This window comes from Curcuma longa, chromosome 17, assembly GCF_044706935.1.
Source record: "Curcuma longa cultivar G26 ecotype Majalengka, Jawa Barat chromosome 17, ITB_CL_G26_1.1, whole genome shotgun sequence".
NCBI classification, from domain to species: Eukaryota; Viridiplantae; Streptophyta; class Magnoliopsida; order Zingiberales; family Zingiberaceae; genus Curcuma; species Curcuma longa.
The window spans coordinates 9775551-9802890 of NC_133877.1; the positions used below are offsets into that span (position 1 = coordinate 9775551).

Sequence of the window (27340 nt, forward strand, 5' to 3'; positions counted from 1 at the left end):
TTCAACAAAGGTAAGGATCTATATATTCTAAGCACAATAATGAAACAAAACTAACCATGAAAGACATTTTCTCTAAAACTTCTCGAGGATTATTTTTAGTTAAAATTATCATGAAAACAATGAAGAAAGGAAATACGATGGCTTGCATAAAAGAAAGATGAGCGACGATCGATTGAGTTGCATGAATAACAAAGTACAACAATCAATATCCTTATGAATGCTCGCAAATGAAACCATTAAAAAGAGAACATGTTCTCGTTCCACGGGCTGATCGTCGAGTTATTCAGATAGAGCAACACCTCATCCGGTGGAGACGGCGCTCCCACGCCGACAGCGTTGCTCCTCGTCGTCTCCATCCCCGTCGTCGTTTGCTGCAGCATCAACTCCAGAGGATTTGGATGATCAACTGCTGACTGAGGCGGAGGCGGAAGCGGTGGCGCTGCAGAGACGAAGACGATGTTATCGTTGATGTTCCTCCTCTCAGCGCTCTCGGCCGGCCGAGCACCATCCCCAGAGGATCGCCGGAATCCATCGCCGAATGCTGCCCTGACTGCGGTTGAAGCTCAGCCAAGGCCTTCATCATCTCCTCCCTCTTCTCGTTCAGTTCCTAACATTATATAATATATATATATAAATCGATTCTATGATGATATAGTAAGAGATCGAGATCGAGTCACCTGTAGCTTGCTATCGACCAGCACGACCAGGGCGATGGCATCCTCCGGGATGATCTGATCGATGGTGCCGGGACTCCACATGGCATTGAACATCAGCGCCCGCAGTTCCATCTCCCTGTTCTCGCGGTGCTTCCGCCGGAGGGTTTCCCTGAACAGGGCCAGGCGCTGCTGGAGGAAGGCGACGTGGTCCACCATCTTCTTCTCGCGCTCGTAGTCAGGGACGCTCTTGAAGCGCAGGGCCACGCGGCGAGCTTCCTCCAGCGACTGCGGCCAGGTGGCCACCTCCTCGCCCGGGGTGTAGACGACCAAGCAGCACTCGACGTCGCACAGCACGCTCAGTTGCTCCACCTTCTTTATCAGCCCCCGGCGGCGCTTCTTCAACGCCGACCGCCGGGCGCCGTCGTGGTCGATGAACGCCAACTTCACCTTCCTCCTCGCCATCTATCTATCGATAGCTCTTGATACTCCAAATCCTCCGACTCTCCTCCAATATTTATAGCTGGGATGTCAGGAGAGGCCAAGGAATTAAAAAATAAATAAATAAATAAAAATGTCTGTATAGTCACTGGTGACAAAAAAATTAGTGCTCAGTGATGTTTATCTAAATGTCAAATTTAATTCTTTTAATCCTGGCCTTTCATTTAATAACGGTCAGGATTTTTAATGATTTAATGAAGATCCGTTTCACACGGATTGAAAGAAAAAAAAATTAAAATAAAAAGAGGGTCCCTATTTTTTGAAATCATGAAATATCTTTTTAATTTTTTAATCAAAATAACATTTCGCCCTAACCATCCTTATAAAATGACATAACTACCCTCAAACTCCTACCAAACTATTGTTACAAATATTGTAGCAGCTATAGTTTCGTAGCTACTATAAAAATCATAATTAATATAACGATTTCGTAATTACTATAACGTGAATAATAGATGAATATGATTGAATTATATTGTAGTAGTTACTAAATTATATTTGCTATATATAATACGAATATTTTATAACCGATTAAATATGCATTGTAGCAATTACGACAATCGTAGCTACTATAACATATGTAGCAGTTAGTTATAAAACCGTAATTGTTATACCGCACTCGATCGGTTTAAGATTTAATATGTGTGATTGAAAATAATAATATTGAATAATATACTTAGGGTAGTTGTGTCATTTTACAAGGATTGATGGAGTGTGACACCCTCTTGATTAAAAAAAAACACCTCCCTTTCATTATTAAAAAAATAGGTTGTTTTTTTTATTTTTGCTAAAAAATAAATAGAAATGACAATAATGGAATTTACTACTAGCTCGGTTTGGTTTGGAAGCTACGTTTCCTATTTTAAAGATATTATTAAATATTTTTAATGAAAATTCATCTCTGATTACAAACATTGATGAATTGCTACGATTGTTTTTTTAATATTTTAATGAATTTATTACATTTTTTATTTTAATATTTCATATGTATGGCATATTATTAATATGGGATATTACATTTACGTTTTCGTAACCCATTACCTAATATTTTTTTATGATAATTTTCAAATAATAAAAACGTTAGCGCGTCAGTCATTTAATTAAGATTGATATTTTTTTATTTTTAAATTTAATGATAAATAAATTATATATTAATATATTAAATAAGGTATAAAATTGGCAATGTGTTATATCTGTTGTAAGTCCAAAACTATGTGCTAGTATTTATTAAAACTAAACCAATACACGTACAATTTGGCTTGCGATATAAAGTAGAAAGTAATAATTATTATAATTTTGCGAAGAAATAATTGATTTATGTAAAAATGGAGAAAATATGTAATCTATAAAATTCCCATTCGAGAAGGTCTTATTTGATATGATTATACTTCCTAATGTCGAATAAGAAGGTAATTAAATTTAATATCAAGTTCTATCACTTTGGTAGATTTCATACTAAGTTTTGTATGATTAAAAAAAATCAATTTCTATGTATGTGAAAAAATAACTTAAGTTTAATCGATTTGAGTGATCCTGATGACAATGTATGATGCCTATGTGGCGCCAAGTTAGCATCTTTATCGTCATGATGTTGTAGTTTAGACGAGACCAAGTGGATGACGGATGACAAGTCTTAGTCAGTTTGTTTTATTGTCGAAGATTTTGTTGAAAGATTATTCTAATGAGTTGCAATTAAAGTCATTTTTATCCTCAAATTCCCTTCAAATTTATTTGGCTTAGTTTTATACAGATTTAATGAAGTAAACATGCTGCAAAATTAATTTCTCGGTGACCATTTTCGATCAAGTTTAAGATCGGACATCTTTCTATAGTCGGATCGACTTAAGTCTCGACAAAATGTTAGATAATACAAATTTTGTCGTTTTGAATGGCGGCGATTCGATTTGGAATTAATAGATTTTGTAAAAAGTAAAAAAAAAAACTTATAGAATTACAGTAGAGTGAATCTAATGAAGTTTCCTCGCTACTAGTGAATCGCTAACCGACGAGTTCTAATCAAGTTTACAATCGGAAACTCTCTATAGTCGGATCAACTTGATTCTTGATAATTATAGAAGATATACATATCTTCATTTTGAATAGTGAATATCTTTCTTTGAAGAAACAATAGTTAGGGTTTTCAACTTCATATCACCTCAAGCTTAAATTGTTTGGTTCGATTGATCTAATTAGTCTAAAATTAATTAAAATTGGGACTTAGTTCGGTTCGGGTTTGAACTTTGATTACGAGATTGAACCATCATCTTCTTGTTTCTTATCTTTAATTACTATAATCAATTCTGATTGGATGAATTGAATTAAAAAAATTTAAATTAAATTTAGTTTTAAATAATTTCTAAAATTAGTGTTTAGAAACTGAAAAATATTTTAATTTTCTAAAATAGTTTAATTTAATTTCTTTATCGTCTCAAAATAATCCAAAATAATTTCAAATTTTAATACTCATTAATTAGCTGAGTGATAAAACAACTAAGAAAGAGGGAAGTCTTAATTGTAGTAGTCTCTTCTAATTTTAAATAATAGAGCATTAATGATAATAGGAATTTTTTTAGGAATATTTAATTAATTTAAACAATTATTAGTTGAATTTTAAATATTAAAGCATTAATGTTAATAGGAATTTTTAGGAATATTTAATTAATTTAAACAATTAATATCGAAGAGGATAACATATTTTATTATTATTTTTATTCTCACTTCCGACTATAAAGTTTGAGAGGCCAAGAGTCAGCACTCAAACCCTCATAGCGTCGAGCACTTTCTTGCTCAATAAACCCCAACTTTACTTTCCTCATCACCATCTATGAATTCCTCCTCAACTCTTGGGCAAGAGTTGAAGGAATTCATAGATGGTGATGAGGAAAGTAAAGTTGGGGTTTATTGAGCAAGAAAGTGCTCGACGCTCTTCCTTGAAGAAAAGAGTTCGAGTGCTGATCGAGAGAGTACGACAATTGAAAGAAGAGGGTTCAAGTGCTGATCGAGAGAGTACCACAACTGAGCGATGTTGAAGCATGCCTAATAATCTACCTCCTCTAAGGGAAGGGATTTCATTGTATTGTAGAGCGTTTTGTGTTATAAATAATCTCTTTAAAGGGAGTCCCATTAATTAGGTGGGAGTAAAAGATCGATTAAATTAAATTAATCGATCGAAGTTAAAAGTTCAGTTCAGTTATTCAGAAATTTATTTTTTTTAATTAAATTATTAATTATTTTGATCAAATTTGATTCGGTGTTGATTTTAAAAATCTAAATTTGATTATGCTCAAATCAAAATTAAGAATTTGATTATGCTCGAATCAGAAGAATCGAGAGTCTAAAATCTCTAATTTTATAATTCGTGATTCATCTCTCCTTATAAGCCCCCATTTAATTGAAAATTTAATTATTTTAATTTTTGATTGATTTAATTAATATTTTATTAGTTCAATTTATTTGATTTTAATATTAAAATTCGATCGATTTGATTAGATAAAAAAATTAATTTATTTTAATTTAGATTTAAATGATTTGATCAATTCGATTATTAATCGATTACTCGCCGTCATGACATGGTATCAATAATTATTATTATTTGTTTTACTTGTCATGCTCATAATATATATTATATTTCAATTATCAATAATATATATTATTTGGGAGAACAAGTATGGCATATGATCATTGTTGTTTTATCAATAAATATAAATTCATTGTTATTGTCTGGACATGTCAAATAACTATTTTATTTCTCTTTACAAATAAATTAATAATTTTTTTGAAAAAGATAAATTGATTAACTAAATTGAAATTCGTGAGATTTTAATATTTATTTCCTAAACATTTTGATATTTTTTTTCAAAGGATAAAATAAAAAATACGCCTCTTTACCCATGCAGTAATTTACTTAAAAAGCGGAAATAAATGAATAAATTGTAAGGTGTGAATTTTAATATTTTAAAAAGATTTTTTGATATTTTTCCAAAGAATAAAATAAATATTTTGCTTTTCTTTGCAAACATTTTTTTAAGATTAAATTATAAATCATATATATATATATATTTTTAATAATTTAAAATAATGCGAAGGCAAAGGATACACCTATGACTGTGATTTCCTTCATAGTCCGGTTGGCATGGAGCAATAGAAGTCGATGCCACCAAAGGCAGCGTGAGAAAGCTTTGTCGATGTAGCTAGGGGAGGTGCGACAGACAATTCACAGTTATTGTTAAAAATTTAATTTACTCGGTTATCTGAGTATCAACTCGGTTAAACGTCCTAATAGCGACAATTCACAACTATGAACGCACAGGGGAGGAGATTGTGGATGCGAAGGTACTGCTCGTGGAGGTGGATCCTTTTGATGATTGGAAGATTCGATTGATTGAAGACGCGAAGGGTGTTCACAACTGCACTGATCGCGATCGGAAGAAGTCTAAGAGTTGCCCTGATACCCTGATTCAATCTTCAAGTAAATCAAACAATAACAAATTAAAACAGAAAAAGTATGATGCTTATATTCAAGTGTTGCAAACAAAAATACCATTAACTAACGACGAGATTGAGAGACCTTAGTGTTTGATAGGATCTGACCTTATCAGCTACTAACGATACAGCAATGCGTTTTCCGTTTTCGTCCAAAGATTAGTTCCCTGCATTTTTATGTCCCTTATGAACTTTGGCTTAGTGTTCGGGGACTTCGATCTGTATACTATGCCATCAGATTCGTTCATATGAGCAGGGAGATTGTCACTGGGATCACTGCAATGTTAACTGATAGCTTCCACTCTGGCAATTCTTTTTCTTCAGCACTAAACTCATAATTGTTCATGGTCACTATCACCATTGCCATCGTAGAACGATCAGGGTGGTGTCTTTAGCCGTCCAACATTCCTCTTCCTTCCCCTGTAACACCATGAGCTCGGCTGTTTGTAGGTTAGGTTTTCATGGTTGGTTTATAGAGCATACACCAAGTAAACTCTACATCTAAAATGTTCAGAAACATAAGACACATTTTGAAGACAATTGAATAATGTACTCGAGAAATTAAACATGGTTAAACTTCTTGTTTTTAGGATTAAACTTGTTCACCATTACATCAAACAACTGTTAGTAATCCACAAGCATTTTGATAGTTGCAAAACACACCAGATGAATGAATTGCCTGTTCTTGCCATAAGAAGAGCTGATGGATGGAGACAAGTGGCAAACTCCATTAAAAGTTTATGAACCTAGAAATAAAGATCCTAAAACTCCACTATGAATTTGGCATGTCTTGGAAGATGATAAACCTACTTTGGGAACAAAGGGTTGAAGTCAAAAGTCACATTAAATGTCCAACGATTCCAATATGCTTTAATTTCCCATGCTTGGAAAATTGTAGCATATTTATGAATCTTTTATGTTTCTTATGTGTTTTTATAAGTCCTTTGTGTTTTCAATGAGTCCATCTACTAACATTTATGTTTCTTGAGTCCTTTGTAAGTCCTAGTATAAATGTGTACTGCTGGGTTATGAAATAGATATCAATGTTTTTGAGAGTTCTTTTAGGTTGTGCGATACAATCTCCCTAAGGTGTGATGCCTAAGATCCCTTAGGTGTGGTACCTAAATTTCTACATTCCTTTACCACTTTATTCCAGATTTCTACTCCCCAAACCCCCCAACACTCAGTCTCCTCTTGTGCTACATCAAGAGCACTTACACATCATCAGAAATAGACTTGAGAACAGTCATTTTCTTTACAAATTGGGATAAGAATTTGAACATGCAGATTCTGTCCTTCAATTTGATAAATGCTAATTTATGGAGGAAAAAAAACCCTAAGATGAAGGCCACTTCACTATGCAACTGATGAAGGGAAACTCCAAATCATGAGATATGATCATCCTAATTGGTACAGATCTTAAAACACGAATCTGTCACAGTTCTTTTAGTATTAGGGTTCATGGTTACATGTAACTGAGTGTTACAGTTCTGTTTAATCAAGTGCTATAACTTTTTCATCAGGTGTCACATTACACTATTATCAAGTATCACAGTTTATTCTAATAGGTTTTTTAAACAGGTGTCAACAGGATGTCAAACTTTAGTATAATTAAGTGTCATGGTTCTTTATATTTTCCTTAATAACAGGTACATGTTTATATTAACCTAATGTGCTTCAATATCTGTAGTTACATCATTGATTTCCATCAAAAACCACTTAATTAGAATGCTATCATCAAAGTTAAGCTTTAAAGATAGGACTTTCCTATTAATACAAGTTGTTCAAAAAGATTTCCTATTCTTCTGGTAAATATTATGCTTTTGCAGGTGGATTATTGGTTTAATGTCCTTGATTAAAAGATTGTTACTCTATAATGCCCTTGACCAGAAGGATTCCATTACCATCCACCATTTGTCCACTTGCAAACTTTTGGACAGACCAAACATATGAAACACAATACTAGTCCTCACCAAACCCAACCTACTGTTACCCACAACCACCCTTCCCTACACAAGCAAACCATCCAATTCTTCACAAAAAAAAAGGGTAAGAACATATAGATGTTTTTCAAGAACCAAGAGGCCAGGGAAGAACAAATTTGTGAATTTTACAGGAAAAGGAATGCTAATTTGACAGAAAAAGATGATCTTTAGGAAATATTTGCCATATCCAAAGAAACCAAATTATACTGTAAAAACAAAAGTTTATTTCTAGATTCCAGATGGTCTATACAACTTTACAAGAGATAAATTATCAAAGTAGCAATTACTGCTAAAACTGAAGAAGATTTAGAAGCAAAATGATTTGTTTTTTTTTGCTCCTTTTTTTTCAATGGAATACCTTCAGTTTTAGCAGCTTCCCTGCGATTTGAGCTCCTCCAGCTTCAATTTGATGTACTCATGAACAAGATCCAGCCTCTTCAGGTAAACTTCCAGCTCCAGGATTTGTTGACGCTTCCATCTATCGCCCGCAAGTGCCGGCGCCGGCGCCGGTGCTGCCGCTGCCCTTGAGTTCAGTGGCTTAGGGTTTAAGGGAGGGGAGTTGGATACTGTTATGCCAATACCTGTGGTGCAAAGTATTTCGTTGAATAGCGGCGAGAAGCAACTCCTCAAGGTCTGCTCGACCATGTCGGAATTCGGCATGCTGGGCCGAACCACCACCGCGGAGGCGGCGGCCTCCTCGACAATCTCCGCCGTCACCGCCGCCGCTGCCACCGTTTCCTTTCCCTTCTTCAGGCGGCCTCGAGGCCTAGGATCAAAGTCGGGATCCGAGTCCAAAGATCCATCTTTTAAAGCATCACCGCGTTCAAGATCGCCGCTTTTCGCCTCACGGCCGCGCTTGAAGACCGGGTTCCAGATCTTGTGCGCGATCTCGAATGCGGCCTCCTCGTGGGGGCTCCGGAAGGCGAATCCCTTGTCGGAGGCTATCCGCCCGGCTGTGCTGCGGAACTTCTTCTTGAGCCGGCGGAGCTTCTCCACCAGCTGGCTCCGGCTGAAATCGCAGCGGAGGCGGCCGCGGATCTCTTCGTAGAAGGGGCCCGTGTCGTGCTGGTAGTCCGCCCGCGCCGTTCCCCTCCGAGACGTGAACTCCCAGAACCCTTGCAGCACGGCGATCTCGTCGGCGTCCGTCCACAGCTTCTGGAACCCCCTCCGCGTCGATTCCTCGCCTCCGGCAACGGAAACCATCAGAGAACGCTCAGGAGAGGCCTCCTTTCGCTGATTGGATCCCTCCGGCGCCTCTCCGGCGGCGCGCCCTTTCTCGCCTTCGGCGGAGGAAGCCATGGCTGGTGGACGAGTCAGGACTCGGTCCGAGGGAGGCGTGATGGATCGGGATCGGGTTGGGACTCGACTCGCCCGGGCTCGTTTATTTAGCTTAATCGGTGGCCCAAGTGGAGACGGCTCGGTTTAGGTGGACGCATTAGTCAAACGGATATCCGTTGACCTCATTAACGCACGTAACGGAAGGAAAGAAAAAAAATGAAGGGCGTGGATTTCACGAAGGTGTCACTTGTGTAATCTTAACCGTTCGACTGCCCTGGCGTTGACTAAGCCAATGAATTGACTGGTTCGGGTAGGTTTTGACCAGACGAATTCAATCCATCAAAAATGTAAATCTTCGGGATGAAATGGATTTTTTTTAATAAGATCGTATTTTAAATAAAATTATTTCATTGATATGAAATTATATATATATTTTTTATTCTCATGTATCACACACTAGTTTGGGCATTAGGTTTTTTTTTTTTACAAAAAATTAAAATATTAGTTGTGCAGATAGATATTTTTGTTATATATACTTGTTATGTTTTAACTAAAATATGATCATAAAATTAAAGAAAAATAATCTATAAAAGTATTAATAATATGTTTACCATAAAAAAAGGTCTATTGGAAACATGATATTTTATTTTGATTATATAATATAACATATTTCAAATTTTATTTCAACATTTAAGTTAGTTGGGCTAGAGTGATTTTGATAATGGATAAAATATTAAAAGTAGACCTTTTTATTTTTGTTATTAGCATCTCATCTTGTTTTTTATTTTAAAATATCTTTATTTCAAGGACTATTCTAGTAGTGTTTTGTAAAATTGTCATAATATAAAATAGAATTCTTTTAATTTAATTAAAATTATTATATATGTAATATTATGGCAAAAGTCAAAAGGACACTTTAATATTTTTTATGGCGTCCTATCCTAATGTTCAACCATGTATAATTACTTAACTACACTCTAAAACTATTCAGTACTATTATCTCCCGTCTAAATCTTGAATCAGTTGAATGTGTTGTAATAGCTATAGTTTTATAGTGGTTACACATGTTGTAGCAACTATAATTTCGTAGCTACTATAATGTATACTTAATCTATTTAATATTATAACATTGAATAAATTAAATATGCATTATGACAACTATGAAATCGTAATTGCTATATTATGTGTAACAGTTATAAAATCATAACTGTTATAATATATGTAATAATTACAATTTCGTAGCTATTACAACGTATATCGATCGGCTCAGAAATTAAATAGGAGATTAGGCAGGAGATAATAATTAATAATACTAAATAGTATTTGAGGGCAATTGAATAATTATATACGATTGAATAGTGGAATGAGACTCTTTTGATTAAAAAAAAATCAAAATGGATGCCCTTTGATAATTCAGGGGAAAAAGTGCCTTCCAAATATTATTATGTTAAATTATCATTTTTCAACGTTTCAAAATTACTCTAATTTGATAAACATCAATTCAATATCATAGCCATTCTTTTTTAATTTTTGTTATTATGAGCACTCCATGTTGAAAAATATCAAAACCATCTCATCATCCTATTTTTCATTCTAAATATTTTTTTTGTAGCATTCATTTAGCAATATTGGTCAAGACTATTATTATACATATTTATATTAAAACACCCATTTTCAACTTATCAAAATTATTCTAATTTGATCAAAATCGTTTCAATATTTTTTAGTAGTTTTTTTTTAAAAAATTGTTATGGTTAAAAGAGAACCTTTATTGAAAAAATATATCAAAAAAATATCTCATCCTATTCTTGGTTCCATAAATACCTTTGTTCTATTTAGCAGTATTGTTCAAAATTATTAAAGTATAAAATCAAATTGTTTTCAACTTAATTAAAATTATTTCACATTGATCATTAATATATCAAAATATCCTTTTTAAACTTATTAAAATTAGTCTAATTTATCAAAATCACTCCAGCACACTTCAATACTATTATAAATAATTTTAGTCAAACTGTAATAATTATACATCATAGCAGTTTATATATAACACAAATTTTTTATTATTTTAAATTTAATATATTATATTTGAAATAAAAAATAAATTTATAGGCCACAACCCAGCTGGCCTGCTGTGTTTGGCCAATTGCAAGAGGACGATTCCAGGGAATCTTTGGAGATACTTTAAAATTACAAGTATGAAAATCTTAAGTGAATCTGTTGACAAATTATGACAATATGAAAAATATTTAATAATTTTGTGATATAATAAATGAAACATCCTTGATGAGCAAAGGTTTGCAATGGTTGGTGGTTTTCACCACCCGGTTACTAAATGCAAAACTTTGGAAATGAAAACTCTACTGTATTATTCTAGTAAATGTCTGTCAAAACCCTGAAGTGACAGTGACACATGAACTTGATCCCAATTGAGACGGCAAGCGAAAAGCAGAAGAATGGATGATGAAGTCGGTCATGCAGCGGCCGTTATGCAATCAATAGCTTGTTTGCAAATTCCAGTCATCGTTGCTTCCGGACCATAAACCTGCGACCAAGAATCAAGCCTCTTTAGATGACCATTCCACAACCATGAGCCTTGAAACGTTTTAAGTGTGGCGCAATCTGATCTACTACCTCAAGTGGAATCCCGAGCTCCTCGCCCAGTTTCCTCATTTTCGCCAGGCCGGTCTGATAATTTGGACCACCTCTTCGAACAAAAATGTTCATCCTTGCAGCCTTTAGTTTTGATTCCTGGGATTGACATATAAAAGAGGGGGAAATTAAAAAGATTGAGAAGAAAAGAAAATGTAATTTTAAGAACCAACCTTCTCCTTCAGGGCCCGGATGATGCCATTGAATGTAGCAGCGACATCAGTGAAGTTTGCTATACCCCCTCCAATGAGAAGTGCTCTCTTGCGACCGTCTGGGTTTGCAGTCGCACACTGTCAGCAAAAAAAAAACAGACAATCTCAATGTTAAGGATGCAGATGAGGATGATGCGTGTGTGTATATGCCAGATATTGATAGTGAATTCATACATCAAGGACAACTCGAGCATACTGAAGGACCTCCTCTTCATTTGGAGCACCACTGTACTCGGCGTAGTTACCGAGTTCAGATGCATAGCCCAAATCACCAACCTGATAAACCATTAAGTAAGATTTGAGGGCAATGTTATTGTTCGTGAGGCTAGAGCAGATATATAAGCAATTTTAATACCATGTAAATTCGGTTGAGATTTATAAAAGAAGCATTGCATAAGTTTTGTAGGAAATAATTTGGTGAGAGAGCTAACCGTATCGGCATAAATGACACTAGCACCACCACCAGCCACCATCGTCCAAATACGTCCTTGGGAATTTAACACAGTGAACTTCAAGGAAGCACTAGTCTGTAATAATGTAGCTTAAAATGATAAGTATACCTATAAAGCAGATGATAAAAACATGATATTACAGAAAAAAAAAAGGATCCAGAAACAGATACGACTACTATATGTTAACATAAAATTGAACTAGAAAAGCAGGTTGATCAGCTAGGATCAAGGAAGCAAGTAAGTTAAATGAGTAAGTAAATCTATGAGTATTGTCATGCGTGATTGAGACCAAAAGTAGAAACATTTTCGTGTGTTATATTGAAACCCCAATTCAAGTTAGACTTTGAAGTCAAACAGAACCTAGCCAAAACATTCAGGCAACTATATTAATGGCTTGAAGTCTAGTACCAGTTAAGCATAATTTCGTATGCTCCAATGATGATGAGATTCTCTAAAAACTCAACTTCTTTCAAATGCAAAAATTTATAATGGTAGCAATGGCTTGCATAAACATTTGGAATACATTTTATATTTAAAATTTGCACATTCACTTTTGAGTAAAAAATACTCAGAATCATTGCATAGCAAACTGATTATGAGTTATTGGAGTTAATAGTTATGGGTGGCAAATATTTGGTTGTTGGATGCAAGGATTAAAACATGGTTTAAAATCTCGAGCCGTATCATAGTTTCTGTTGATGAATATAGTTTTGGTATCATATCGTGCCATGCATATGATTTCAATATTTTTTAAATATAACATATATTAATTAAAAATAAAAAATTTAATCCAACTATTAAAAAATTATATGGTAAATAAATTTTTTATTATATATTTTTAAAATTAAAATAAATAAAAAATATATATTAAATTAATAGAATAGTTTTATTAGGCTTTGATGCATGTTAGATTATCCTATTATAGCGATTGAAATTATTAATCTAAGTTTTAATTTTTTTTTCCTTAAATTTTTGCACCACACGCGTCCCCCACTACAACCCGCGGAGGCGTGGTAACCTCGCCGCAACCCACAGAGGTTACGGCGGCTTCACTGCAACCCACGGAGGTTGCGGTGGCCACACTGCGACCAACGGAGGTCCTCACTACGACCCATGGAGGCCCTCTGTGGTGTCGGGCGGCTAGCAAAATGGTAAATTTCATTCATTTCATAAATGAAATTTTAAACTCTGAATTAAAATATTGTTCATGATAGAGTTTATCTTAGGTCAAGATGGTACAATTTCTCTCTACAACTTCAATGTGTGCAGAGATCAACTTATGAGTTTTTTTTCCATAATCTTCTTCTACTTATATTGCTTACCTCCAAATATAAGCTTAGAAAGTTAGTCAATTAAATTTCTGAAGCAACTTACAGAAATATAGCATGGGTTTCGAATGATTAATTACTTGCCAATACCAAAATGAGTGACATGTATCCATGAAAACATTGATTATTGTAGCATTCTAGTGAGATCATATTCATAACTTTCAAAATCCATATTAAGTAATACTCCTCATCTAATATTGGAACTAGTTTTTCTAAATGTCCTCAAATATGTCTCAATTAACCATTACTAGTTGGACTTCTACAACACAGTTGGACCTGTAAAAAGTATAGGTGCAATATGTGGATACATCTCGATTCCTCCGACACTCTCTTCTGACATCACTCCTAAATAGTGATGTTGGCGCTTTGATTGGTGCTTCATCTCTTCTCCTACCCTTTCTTATTAAAGTGTTTCATCTTTCCCCATGGGTAGCAAATCAAATTAAAGAATAAATTATGGGAAGAGAATCTTCTTATCTTGATTTTACACAATATTAGACATACGCCTTGCCTCCGTCTTTGTTAATATCATCGAAACTATGTCGGCATAAGTGGCACGATGACATTAATCTACCAATATAGTATTGGTATTGGTCACGACCAAAATAATACATTTTGATCATGCTGACCAATATCAATTCACAATTGAAACCATTGTTGGATGTTATGTGTAGTTCTATATTTATGGGTTAATAGTTCACTTCTATTAATTAATAGAGTATTTTCTTTATCTATTAAATTCCAAATTGGTTACCTTTTAAGATTGAAGTTTTATTCTTCAATCAACTCAGAGGGAGGTCACATCTTTGACATCACAAAGCAGACTACCCACCCCCACCATTGTAAAATTTGAAAATTCTTTCTCCTCCATCCATTGCCTACCCTCCATCCCCAAGCCAACATTCACTATGCCAAGCCTGCCTTCTCGCCATTACCACACCCCTTGCTTTCGTCAACCCTTGTCAATCACACATCCAACAAACCCAATCAATACCAAACAAGAAGAAAAAACCATTGTTGTGTTAGCTTTCCCCTTCATTGGCACCCTTTGCTCTGCTTCAATCGCCATATTTTGAAGCAAAGAAACAACACTTGAAGACCTGATCTTGAGGTTATTTGCATTCTTCCAATTGAGAACTAGTTTATTTTGCCCCTTTCCTACGGGCACAAATTTACTCATCCAACATCTTTCAAGTTGGGTCCTAGCCAGAGTTTCAATCTTTAAATAAAAGAATATTGTTTTGGTATCATGTCGACATTTCAATACGTGATGCCGATGATAGATTAGAGGTTGAAAGGGGAAAGAGATAAAGTAGGGGAAGGAGACATTGTCTATGTCGAGTAATATTGAATTTTGGTAATTTACTGGAACAATACGTTTCGACTGTTTCGTCACCATGGTATGAGATTTCAAACAATGGGTCATAGTCCAACTTCTCTAGCCTTGTTCTTGTCTTGGGAAATTATTGTCTTTGATGATCCAAAAGAGGTTTGGTCATAGTCAAATTACAAAGTATCCAACTTCTCTAGCCTTGTTCTTGAGCTTCTTGGGAAATTATTGTCTTTGATGATCCAAAAGAGGTTTTGTTGGAGCTCACTAATCTAAATCAGCCAAGAGTAGTAGAGACTATCTCCCTATATACATCTTAAATGAGGGCTAGTTCAAGCCTCCCACTGCCCACTTGTTTCAGAGCAACATGTTGTGAGCTTGAACCCTAACCGCATCCATAATAGTTAATTCTCAACCATACTAAGTGAGAGTCTAGGAGGGTCCACTTTTCAAAGGAAAGAAACAATTGTTAAAGAAAAAGAAGGTCAAATTAAAAAAAATTTAGAAAGAGGAACTATTATTAATCAAACAACTCATGACAACTTTTTCTTGTAGAAGGTGCAAAATGCAGATTCTTAAAAAAGAGATGAAAATAAAGTTTGGAGCATTTAATTTCCCCAACTTCATGTCAACTTATTCTCTCCTCTCCCCTCTTCTTTATGTGAGTTTAGAGCATTTAATTTCCCCAACTTCATGTCAACTTGTTCTCTCCCCTCCCCTCTTCTTTACGTGAGTTTGACATACTGTTTAGATATATTGTCTCACCATCTCCCCTTTGTCATGCGATATTTGTATATGGATCAAGATGAGAATAGGTATTGTATATTGTTTCCCTACATTTTCCTTATCTTGGAAAGGACGTCTCTCTTGACATCTCCCCTTGGCAAAAGACTGAAAATTCACTCTCTCCCCAACATTCTCCCCTATTAGAAAATATGTTGGCATTGATTTTGATTTCACTGATGTCTTATACCTTCAACTCTATCAATCTCTACGGTGGTTGTAACCACAGAAATACACACACACACACACACACACATAATCTCTCTCTCTCTCTCTCTCTCTCTCTCTCTCTCTCTATATATATATATATATATATATATATATATATTAGCTTTGTCTCTTTTCTGAGACTCTCAATCTTTCTCTGGGTGGAAATTAGTCTCTCTCCTAATATTAAGTTGCTTCAAGAATAGATATTGAAAATGTGCTTTTAACTTTTTTCCTCTGCAACTCTTCATAAGTTTCCATTTTATCTTTGCAAACTTCAGAATCCTATGGTATATTCAGTTAAAGAGCAATATTATATTACTCAAATGGAAATCAAATTAATTCATATTCTCATCAAGTGCAACTGTTGACTCTTTTTAAGATCAATCTAGAGCACCACATCTTCATCATTTTGTTGTAATTTTTTCTAATTATAGCCTTTTATTATATGTAAAAAGTAAGTTGGAAATCTAGTACTTATACTCTAGCTTGAGGGGGAGTAGTAAGTCACCGAAGTTAATTGTTATATGAGTTCAGATTTAGTCCTATATGGAATGCTTAGGTATCAAGTGCTATATCTGAGTCCTGTATATAGGGTGTATTAGTAATAATTATATTTTATGATGCAATCTTTTCTTGCTCAACTGTCTCATAACTCTGAAAACAAAAGCTATGGACAATTTTGATACTTAAGATAGGTAGGAAATAAGAAAGAGATATTGATGATGTTTCTAAGTGTAGTGTAAATATAAGATTACAGAGTATTGTAGCTCCTCATCCTGATAAATATTTGAATTAAATAGAAATGAATCAAATTTAAGCCTTTTACCTTCTCATCAAGTTCATGAACAAACTTCTCTGTAGGGCTCAAAACTCTACCAAAAGGAAGAGGAAATTCAATGCTTCCCCACCTAAATATGAGTTCAATTTTAGAATGATATTGAGAAAAAGTGAACATCAGAAAGCACCTTGCCCAAGACTATTTGAAGCCTACAAACAACATACCTCTTGAAGTTCTTGAAGGCAGCAGTGTCATCCAGTTCTCCTCGCATATCCAGTGGGTATGGTTCACCATTTACCAGAGTAAAAGGGTTCATCTCTATAAAACTGAAATCCAAATCTGCAAAAGATGAAGAGAACAAAAGATACACCAGATCATAAACAAATATTTTAACAAACAATGTAAGGTATATATAAGAATAGTGAAATCAACAAAAAGTAACCAGTAACCATATAGGACAGGATAACATATATAGAACAAGAGTTACCAAACTCCATACCTATAATAGGAATTTACTAAAATACATATCTTCAGTGTGAAGTAAAAAGAACAAAAGAGTATTGGACAGCCCATTGTAGGATAAACAATGTTTTTCAGTAGCATAATAGTTAAGAGTGTTCTCCATACAAAGAATATGTGCTTCAGCGAGTAACAACTGTGGGAATCCATTCTAGATGTACATAGAGATGAATAACCCTTAGCATACCTTGGAACACAGCAAAGACCCCCCTTATGAAATCTCCTATTGTCCCTCGCACCTGAATCAAGTAATGCAACAAGACACACAGTTATAACATTTACAAAATGTCTAAAATACATAAGACGTGAAAATTTTGTAAGCCCAAGCAGAATAGTTTGAAAGTGAACTTTCTAAGTGAATGATCAAGACATGTATCTTTGCAAATTCATCAGAACTGCAAGCATAGAGAATTCAACGAACAATAACCATGAAATCGATGGAGCTCACCTCCAGTGGAAGGGTTGCGATCAATGGAGCGCACGCATCAGCTGTCATGGGCTTCTCTGTAGGAAGATAAACTGTCTTAACTTTATCCCAGTTCTCCTCTATTTCAATGCCTCCACACTCTGAGAAGCTGATTGTGCAACCCAGCCTTTCAGACACAATGGAGAGGTAGTACTCTTGATCATGGGGAACAAATGGCTCAATAATAAATGTGGTGATAGGAGCCCTGCATCCTTGCATCTCAACCTTTGAATAACCAGAACAAAATTAGACTCCACCTTATCAGACAGTTGGATAACAAAGAACAAAGCAATCGTAGCTCCGAATCAGATTAGATTCAGTCAAACTATTAGCTCATTACAGAAAAGGAAAATACAAAAAGAATAGATCCCAACCTCCTTCCCCAGGCGTTCCTTCACAAACTGGGCCGCCTGAGCCAGATCTAAATTGAGAGCCACCAAACCGCTCTTCCCCCGCTTTCCAAACAGCATGTCCGGCTTCACGACCAATTTCTCCGACGAAAGCCACGGTTCCTCGTTTGCCAACTCATTGAAGTCCGTCGCTTCCGTCACCTATTACAAATCCACCATCACAGAACTTCCCCCATCAGCTTCCAGTCCACCCGATCACAAATTTCAATTAAAAAAATCCAAAACAAGATCATTCGCACCGACACAAACCTCACAATCGACCTCTAACTCGTAAAACAAAATCAGCGAAGGAGTGATCGAGGGATAGAGAGAAGAAGCAACCTGAGCGGAGCGAATCCGTAGATCTATGCCTGCGTGGCGCTTGAGGTGCTCCTTGAGGAGCCGCTTGGAATCGTACTCTCGGATCTTCTTCCTCGCCATGCTCTCGCACTCCCCTCTCCCTTTCCTTCTCCCCATCCTTCTTGCCTTATATAGCCGCGTGGAGAGGAGGCACAGGCACGGATGGACGGTGGAGATCCTCCCGACTGGAGTAGGTGGGCGCTCGCAGTGAAGGCACAGAAGTGATTAGCTTTGACGAACGGTGGACGACGCGCCCACCTAACTCCTCTTCGCAGCGGACGGCTGCTGATATCTGCTGCACGGTTTGCTTCGATATCCACCGTCAAAAGTTTTGGAAAGGAAGGTGGCCCTTACGATTCGTGCCAGGTTGGTTTGGGTGGGCCAACGTTGCGTGAAGAGGAGTTTTGGTGGTGGGTCGTTGCCCGGTTAGTACTCGTTGGGTTCGCTCGGATTCACTGCAAATTCTGTTTCAAATTGGAAGCAGCAATTCAGAGGTGTCAATGGCACAAATGTGAGGCGCGACTGGCAGTAGATCATATGACATGATCTGAAGCGTTGGATCCGGATTTCATCTTTTGCTTTGAAATAGATAGCGATCACGTCATCACGTGCGGTTGGCATGGTTTCTCTGGTTGACCAATCGATTTGTCTGTCACGTGGTTCCAACTGCCAACTAATTGTGTGATGTTAACAACAAAACAAGCTTAAGTTTGTTTTATAGAACAAATTTACTGTAGTAAATAAGGATTGAATTTCGATAAAGTTGAGATAATGGCCTCTTCCATAGTGGTCAACTGTAATTTTTCAATTTATCTTCTCATAGATGGTCGTAGGATCGACCGTATGAGGACGCTAGAGTTGCAGATTCCATTTTTTATTATAGTTTAGAGACATTAAATATGTTCCGACCAGTGTTTTAAAAGGCGAAGGCGTTTACCATCCGCCCACACGAGGCGAAAGCCCCAAGGCGTCGGGCGTAAGCCTCATAAATTTTTAATTTTTAAATATATAAAAATATGATATATATTATAAAAAATACTTTAAAAATATTAATAGACATAATAAAATTTAAAAAAAATTATATAGATACAAAACTATCATTATACAATTTCAAATAATAATTTAAGAAGCGTATTTTTCCAAAATTAGTCATTTGAAAAAGTAAATAATCCTAAATTAATGGCCCAGCCTAAATTAGTAAATCATTGTTAAAAAAATTTTATATTTATTTGCTGAATTAATTTAAATTCTTTATAAAGAATGAAAAATTTTTACAAAATCGACAGCTAATGGGAGTCGAAGTCAGAGACGCTAAACCACTGCGCTATGCAATCTTATTGCTAATAAATAACTTGTTTAATTATTTATTTTAACACCTCGGAACTAAGGCTCGCCCTAACGCCTAGGCGAACGCCTTGAAATTCCGGGCGTACGCCCCACAACACTTACGCCCTATTCCATCGCCCAAGGGCAGTATTGGAACGCCTCGCCCCGGGGCTCGCCCCCAGGCGCGCCTCAAAAACGCCTTTTAAAACACTGGTTCCGACTTGATAATCTTGATAGAACTTATAAATCCAAAGTCGTATAAATTTTATAAATTGAATAAGAACTCAGATAATTAAAAGTACAAGAAGGTCGGGATAAATATAACAGAGTGCCTTACCTCATAAAGATTCAGATAAAGAAGCGAAAATCATCATACTTTTACTATATCTTTTAGGGTACGATTGTGTCGCTCAACTACACCATTCTGATTAGAAGTACCATGCATAGTATACTGAGGTACAATTTAACACTCAACAAGGTAATTCACAAAAGGTCTTAGATTTTGTTCATCTAATCTATCATATCAACTATAATATTCACCTTCACGATCAGATCGGACGACTTTAATTTTCTTACATAGTTGATTTTCAACTTCAGATTTGAAAAATTTTGAACATTTTTAAAGATTGCGACTTCTCATGAATAAGGAATAGATAGTTAAATCGAGAGTAATTGTCTATGAAACTAATAAAATATGTGTGTCAATTCTAAGATGCCTTTGAGAATGGTCCAAAATGTCTATATGTATTAACTTCAAAACATCACTACAACGACTTGCTCTTTTATTTCTTTTGTTAGTTGTCTTCCCTTTAACACATTCAATGCATACATCAAAGTCTGACATGTCAAGAGAATTGAGAATTCTATATAACATTAACCTTTCTAAGTGTTGTTTGGATATATGTCCTAAACATCTATGTCACAATATGAATGAATATTCATTAGTTAATTTGCGTTTGGTACTTATACTATGTATAATTACGTTGTCAACCATAAAAGTTATGGTGCTTAATTTATAAAGTTTATTAACCAAGAAAATATTATTGACCAATGCTGAATTATAAAAAATATTAAAAATTCCATTTTCAAATAAATAAGAATAACCTAATTTGTTCAAATAAGAAATTAAAATTAAATTCCATCAAAAAGACGGTACAGTTAATATCTTTTCTAAATCCAAAAAGATATTAGTTCCTAAACAAAGATTAAAAATACCAATCGACTCGATTTTAACTTTTCTTTCATTTCTCGTATAGATGTATCTTTCACCATCAAGCGAAAGATGACTCTTGAGGCAATCCTGTATAATGAGTAGTAGCACCTGTATTTATCCATCAAGTGTTAGAGGGTACAATAGCCAAATTGACATCTGAACTAATAAAGTTAAGAAGTTTACCTTTCCTTATACACCAATTGATGTATTTAGGGCAGTCTTTTTTCATATGACTTTTTTTCTTGCAAAAGTAACAAGTGGACTCCTTATCTTATTTCTTGTGCTCTTTATGGCCAAAACTTCCAAAATCCACAGTTTGTTTTCTCATTCTTTTGTTATTGATCCTTTTTCATTTTTGCTCGAACCTTAGAAATCAGATGCTAAGTGAGCACTTTTAGGTATCTCATACCTCAGTCTCTTCTCTTCTTGCACACACTGAGCTATAAGCACATTTAATGTCCACTTATCTTTTTGAGTATTATATCAAATTTTAAAAATAGCGAACTGTGCAGGCAGAGACATCAAGACAAATGCATTAACATAGAACCAAACATTTCGAGTTTGAGTACTTTCAAACTTGTGGTGATATTGGGCATCTCCATAATGTACTCTTTGATATTTTCTTTATCGTCATGGGCGGAGCTACAGGGGGGGCGCCTGGGGGCGGTCGCCCCCCTGCCCCCTGACGGCGAGCTCCAGCTCCACGATGACGGCGAGCTCCAACTCCACGATGACGACGGCGAGGACGAGCGAGAGGGAGGAAGTAGTAGCGGATGAGGCTTGGGTGGATCTCGAACCGCTGATACAGTCCTCGAAGAACGCAGATGATCAATATGTGGCAGTGTCTTCTAATTATTGGCCGGAGGATTGGGAGGAGTTGGCCTCCGGCGACATGAACCTGTGGAACTTCTGCTAGAGATCATCACATTATATAATATAATTGCTCAGTTAATTAATTTGTTCTACTTGTTTGTGGAGATCGTAGATTGAAATATATCGATCGATCCTAGTAGAACGTAATCAATCAGTTTGTTCTAATAAAGCCACAATTTTGTTGCTGCTTAGAATTAGAGAAGAAAGATTTATCCATGTTCCTTTTCTCTTCTCCCCTTTCTTATTCTTGACAATATTATTGCATTTTGGATTTTTTTTTAAAAAAAAAATTATGATGCAGCGAATAAAGTATTAATTTATTTAGTTATTAGATAGGTAATTTATTTAGTAATGATGTCTTTTGAGTTTATATTCATCTTGCATTTTATGATAGAATTATTGGTAAGAACAGACGAGCTATGCAGATTGCTACAATAGAAATTTTAAGATATTTTGAATGCTACTGAGTCAGTAGCAAATACCAAAGAAAACCTTGAAAATTTTCGAGAAAAAGGTTGGAATGAATTGTTAGAAAATGTGAAGAAATTCTGTGACTCTATCAGTTTCTACTGTAACATCAGAGCGTGCATTTTCTGCAATGAAAATTGTAAAGAATAGGTTGCGGAACAAAATGGAAGATGATTTCTTATCAAGCTCTTTGATAATGTATATTGAGAATGATATATATTGCTCGCAGTTTTGATGTCAATTCTGTCATAGATGAATTTGAGTCTATGAAAAAGCGAAGAGCGCAATTTAGATTGCATTGAATGTAACTTATTTATTAGTTAATTCAAAATTTATTTTATTAGTGTGATAATGCGATGTTAAAAAATGGCCCCCCCTCGACAAAAATCCTGGCTCCGCCCCTATTTATCGTTATACCGTATAGTTACTAATTTCGAAAGAAGTGTGGTAGTTTCGACCTTTTCATTTGCAACAAAATGGTCTACTAATTGGCTAAGGAACTTCTAGTATCTTTTCCTTCAGTAATAGAGCCTTTAATCGGTGCTAGTATGGAAAGGCTCATGATACTTAGACATATGCGGTTTGATCACTCCTACTTTTCAAATTCAACCCTCTGCTCTATAGTGCTAGCACTAGTTAGGTGTGCAGTGAGATCATGTCTCAATGCATAGTCCAAGTCTATACAACCCAAGACTACAATAACATACTCTTTCCATTCAACAAAATTAGAACTAGTTAGAGTAGGGATGTTATTAAGATTAGTAGTTATTGATTACATTGAAATAATAAAAGAGAGAAAATAATATAGACTCACCATTTAATTAATGTCAAGAACATATATATTAAGTATAGATAATAAAACATGCAAATAAAGCATATAAATGTGTTCTTTATGAGATACCAAATGTAACATTGCATTTTAATCTTTGGATTAAAATGTAATTTGTTAACGGTACTCTCTAATATAACTCATGCTTTAGTTAGTCATATAATGAATCTTCCTTTGGACCCACCATTATGCGCATAATTTGATATTTTATATGAGTTATATATTGATCTATAACTTATATCAACCTTAATTAACCATGCAATGTCTTCCTTTGACTGACATATTTGTGCACGATCTGAACAAAATAAATTTATTTTATAGTTGTAAGCTACCTTAACATATATTTGACATAAAATTTGGGTTAATTACTTTTGGTATACAAAATAACTAAACCTATTTAATGTGCATTCCTTTAGGCCGACACAATAGTTCAATTTAGTAACACGTGTGTTGATAGACCCAAGAATACCCTAAGAACTTTAACCGAATAGATAAACACTTGATCAGTCTTAATAGCTCAAAACATTAGACTTATTAGTTGATTGATACCATATGATAATCGATTGATATCAGTCAAGCAATTACCTCAATCAATTTGAAAGTCTACTATTATGTGACGTCAAGATTATCAATTGATTGATGCTGAGTGTCAATCGATTGGTGTCAACCAATCGATCTCGCTAATCGATCACAACTCCTTATGTGTTTGACATTTAACTCATCAATCAATTGTTGATCCATGACAATTGATTGATAGTCACCAATCGATCACTTAAATTGATTACTAGAAGCAATCAAATCAGGTAATCGATTAAAATTGATTTTGTCTCGATGTTAAGACTGTCAATTAATTGACAAGATTGATAGTCGATTAGTAGCATCAATCGATTGTGTTGATCAATTTCAAATTCTACTGTGTTCAATCTCAAGATCACCAATCGATTGGTTAAATTGCCAATCGATTGGTGACAACAATTGAACTAGTAGCCAGTAGTCGATTAAAAATCGATCCCGTATTTGATCCCGTTGAGCCAATTGATTGTGAAATCAATACAATCTTCTGCGAAATCAATACAATCGATTGTTATCAATTGATCGATCACATCAATCGATTATGGATATTTCTGTTCACTAATTTAAGTTTGATAATCGATTGACCGACTAAGGCAATTGATTATACTATTGCAATTTGACCAAAACAGATCTAAAAAAAATCAAATGCAATGATTGTCTTAAAAGAAAGCGGCGATTTTTTCCTTGATCTTTCATGAAAAATTTAGAAAACCAAGCCTTCCTAGGTTTCCTTTTTTTACAAATTGTTTCCACGATTGAATACTAATAAAATAGTAACTAGCATGAAATTAACTTATTGACGAAAAAAATCAACTTTAAATCATGAAACACCATAAAACAGAAACTTAGTTTTGATACCAAATGATATAACTTGTAAATCCAAAGCCGCATAAATTATATAAATTGAATAAAAACTGGAATAATTGAAAATACAAAACCAAGGCTCTAGTTTCAATGAAACATAGCATAACAAAATAAAAATACTAAAAACAACGATAAGGAACCTGATTGTAGAGTCATTGTCATTTTCCTACAACTTCAACTGCTCAATCTCTGTGGAAGAAGATGCAACAAAAGCAAGAGAAGACTATGTTAGAATTAGCCCTTAGTGTCAATTCGGATTGAGTTGGACTCGAGTTGGATTCAAGTCAACTCAGATTGTGTGAGACTCAAGTTAGACTCAAGTCACACAAGTCAATTTCGGATTCATCAAAGATCATCATGCATGAGATGCATGATCATTAAAAAGCTGCATGATCTTCCTTAAAAGAAGAGAAAGATCATCATGCATGAGATGTATGATCATTAAAAGGTTGCATGATCTTCCTTAAAAGAAGAGAAAGATTATCATGCATGAGATGCATGATCTTCATTAAAAGAGGAAAAGATCTTCATGCATGAGATGCATGAGAATTAATAAAGTATTAATTTCGTAGATCACTAAAAGACAAGAAAATCCTTCATCCTTCATATCTCATGGTGGGATATAAAAAAGGGTGAGAGACTCTTGATGAAGGGGTTGTTGGATGCTCTTGCTCTCCCTCTTCTTCTCTTATTCTTCTCTTGGCCGAATCCTCCTTTATGGCTAGCACCACAGTTGAGTTCTTCTCCATATCAGTGTTCGTGTGGATACCGTGGAGGCACGAATGCACTGATCGTGCAGAGATCCATCGACCTTGAAAGCAAAGAGTTGCTGTCGGGATTGCGAAGGACACGCATCGAAGGTAACCTCGATTCTAGTAGGTAGAATCGTCAAACGAGTATGTTTTTCGCATGGATCTTCTGGAGGGATCCTGTTTTCCGCTGCGTTATATGCAGTTTAATCGGTTTTTCGTGCATATAGATCCTTACAGACTACACGAGACGTGGCACAAGCTTATTGTATGATGGTTTCAGTTTATTCCTCAATAAAGTTTTAACCGTGGCACTCGGCCATTGCAGAAGTTCATCATCGACCAAGCACAAGAGAGGGGCGAATTGAGCCAGCTCACGAGCTTTTCAAACCGATTCAAATAATATTTTATTCACATTCAAAATTATTGAATTCGAATCGAACTCGAATATGCTCAAGAATTTTTTTAAACAGAATTCAAATCAATATTATTTTATTTGAATATTTATGAGTTTTTATTTAATTTTATTATATATTTGTTATTTTCAATGATGTTATTCAGTAAATATATTTTAATGGATTTGAATCCATCAACTCACTCAGTAGATTAATCGATTTACTAAGTTAATAGGTAATATACTATGTTTTATAGTATAACCTATTAATCTTTTTACTCATTCTAATTTTTTCATAAACCCTACCAATTGCTTCGAAGTTTGGATGACAGCGGAAATCCTACCAAGATTGAAGACGACGATAGAAAACTGAGGGTAGAGTCATGACTCGCGAAGAGGTCGTGCAATTGTGGCATTGTGCTACGGTAGTCAGGAGTCTAAACCATCGAGAGGATCGATGAGTAGCGTCTAAGCCGCAAGTGCTTCTCCGTTTGTTTGTTTTTGTCTTTATACAGTGGTTGCAGATTCATGGTTTTGTGATTTTTTTTTATATATAATATCTTTCCATGATTCCATCGATCGAAAAAGTAGAATGTTTCCATTTTGTCTTAGGTTTATAATATGCGCGCCAAAGTTTTATCTGTTCTTGCCATCGCCCGCCAAAAATGCAGGTTCTTGATTCAAATTGGACAAGAGAGACCACACGCAAGTTCTCTTTGGCCCACAGCCCCCACGAACTTTCGCTTGAAAAAAAATCTAAATTGTAAGTTTTTTTTCTCATTCTCTAAGAAAACGATTAGCAGTTGTTTTTTTTTCTTTTTTTTTTAAATAAAAAGTTGCTTGTCACAATAGACTCCCGTCACAAATTTGTGACGGGAATCTACACCGTTCGATTTTAAAGTTAAAATTAAATTCAGGCCGTAGATTGAATGTGTGATTTGTTTTAGGGTTTAGGGCTTAGGGTTTAGGGTTTAGGGTTTAGGGTTTAGGGGTTTAACGATCGGCCGTTGATTTTAAAATTGAACGGTCCAGATTTCTATTATAAATTTGTGACGGAAGTCTATTGCAACAAGGATCCCAACTGTTTTTATAAAGAAATTATTATTATTCTTTAATCTTTCTATTTATTTTATTTTATTTTGAAGAAATAGAAGTGATTAAATGTTAAATACTGATTTTTAGTGAAATAGTTGTTGAATTTAATAACTTTAGAGTTTATAATTTTGCATATTTAAGTACAGTAAAATTTTCATATAAGTTATTTGAATAATTTATTTTTATTCTTGAGATACTTTGATTCTAAAGGATACCATGAAATATATTTGAATAATTTATTATATTATTAATATTTTTAATTATAATTTTTCTTTCAATTTTTTAAAGAATATGATTGATTTTGCTCAACAACAAATTTAACTATTCAAACTTAGTTAGATTCAAATAAGATCCTCGAACAAATAATAGATAAAAAAGATAGTGTGAACAATAATTTAATTGAGGATGATAATTTATTTCATAAGTCAAAAAAAATAAAAGAGGTCTCAAGTATAATCAAACATAATTGAGATTGGGGATCCAAAAGGTGACAAGTACAAGTGTAAACATTGTCATCTATTCCTTAAAAAAATGGAATCAGGTATTACAACACATTTAAAACGACACTTGGATCATTG

At 34.9% G+C, this 27340-nt stretch overlaps 2 protein-coding genes and 1 pseudogene across 5 annotated transcripts; all 3 read right to left on the bottom strand.

Moving 5' to 3' along the window:
- Positions 1-236: 236 nt before the first annotated feature.
- Positions 237-1118, bottom strand: LOC141848358 (agamous-like MADS-box protein AGL80; annotated as a pseudogene).
- A 4499-nt stretch (positions 1119-5617) lies between these two features.
- Positions 5618-8986, bottom strand: LOC141811649 (putative transcription factor At5g28040). 3 transcript variants are annotated; one of them, XM_074699672.1, is made up of 2 exons: positions 7980-8986; positions 5618-6056 (listed from the first exon to the last, which is right to left on the bottom strand). In XM_074699672.1, exon 1 carries the CDS (start codon positions 8918-8920, stop codon positions 7988-7990), a length of 933 nt encoding a protein of 310 aa, XP_074555773.1. In that variant the 5' UTR covers positions 8921-8986; the 3' UTR covers positions 5618-6056; positions 7980-7987. The 3 variants fall into 3 exon arrangements, with proteins under 3 accessions (XP_074555773.1, XP_074555774.1, XP_074555775.1); XM_074699673.1 differs by having other exon boundaries at positions 5618-6076; XM_074699674.1 differs by lacking the exon at positions 5618-6056 and adding an exon at positions 6320-6336.
- A 2152-nt stretch (positions 8987-11138) lies between these two features.
- LOC141848537 (ATP-citrate synthase alpha chain protein 3) lies at positions 11139-18470 on the bottom strand. 2 transcript variants are annotated; one of them, XM_074736579.1, is made up of 12 exons: positions 18361-18470; positions 18004-18180; positions 17612-17854; positions 17351-17402; positions 16869-16983; positions 16693-16774; positions 12195-12290; positions 11938-12039; positions 11725-11841; positions 11534-11650; positions 11361-11444; positions 11139-11319 (listed from the first exon to the last, which is right to left on the bottom strand). In XM_074736579.1, exons 1-11 carry the CDS (start codon positions 18457-18459, stop codon positions 11373-11375), a joined length of 1272 nt encoding a protein of 423 aa, XP_074592680.1. In that variant the 5' UTR covers positions 18460-18470; the 3' UTR covers positions 11139-11319; positions 11361-11372. The 2 variants fall into 2 exon arrangements, with proteins under 2 accessions (XP_074592680.1, XP_074592679.1); XM_074736578.1 differs by having other exon boundaries at positions 11139-11444.
- Positions 18471-27340: the final 8870 nt, after the last annotated feature.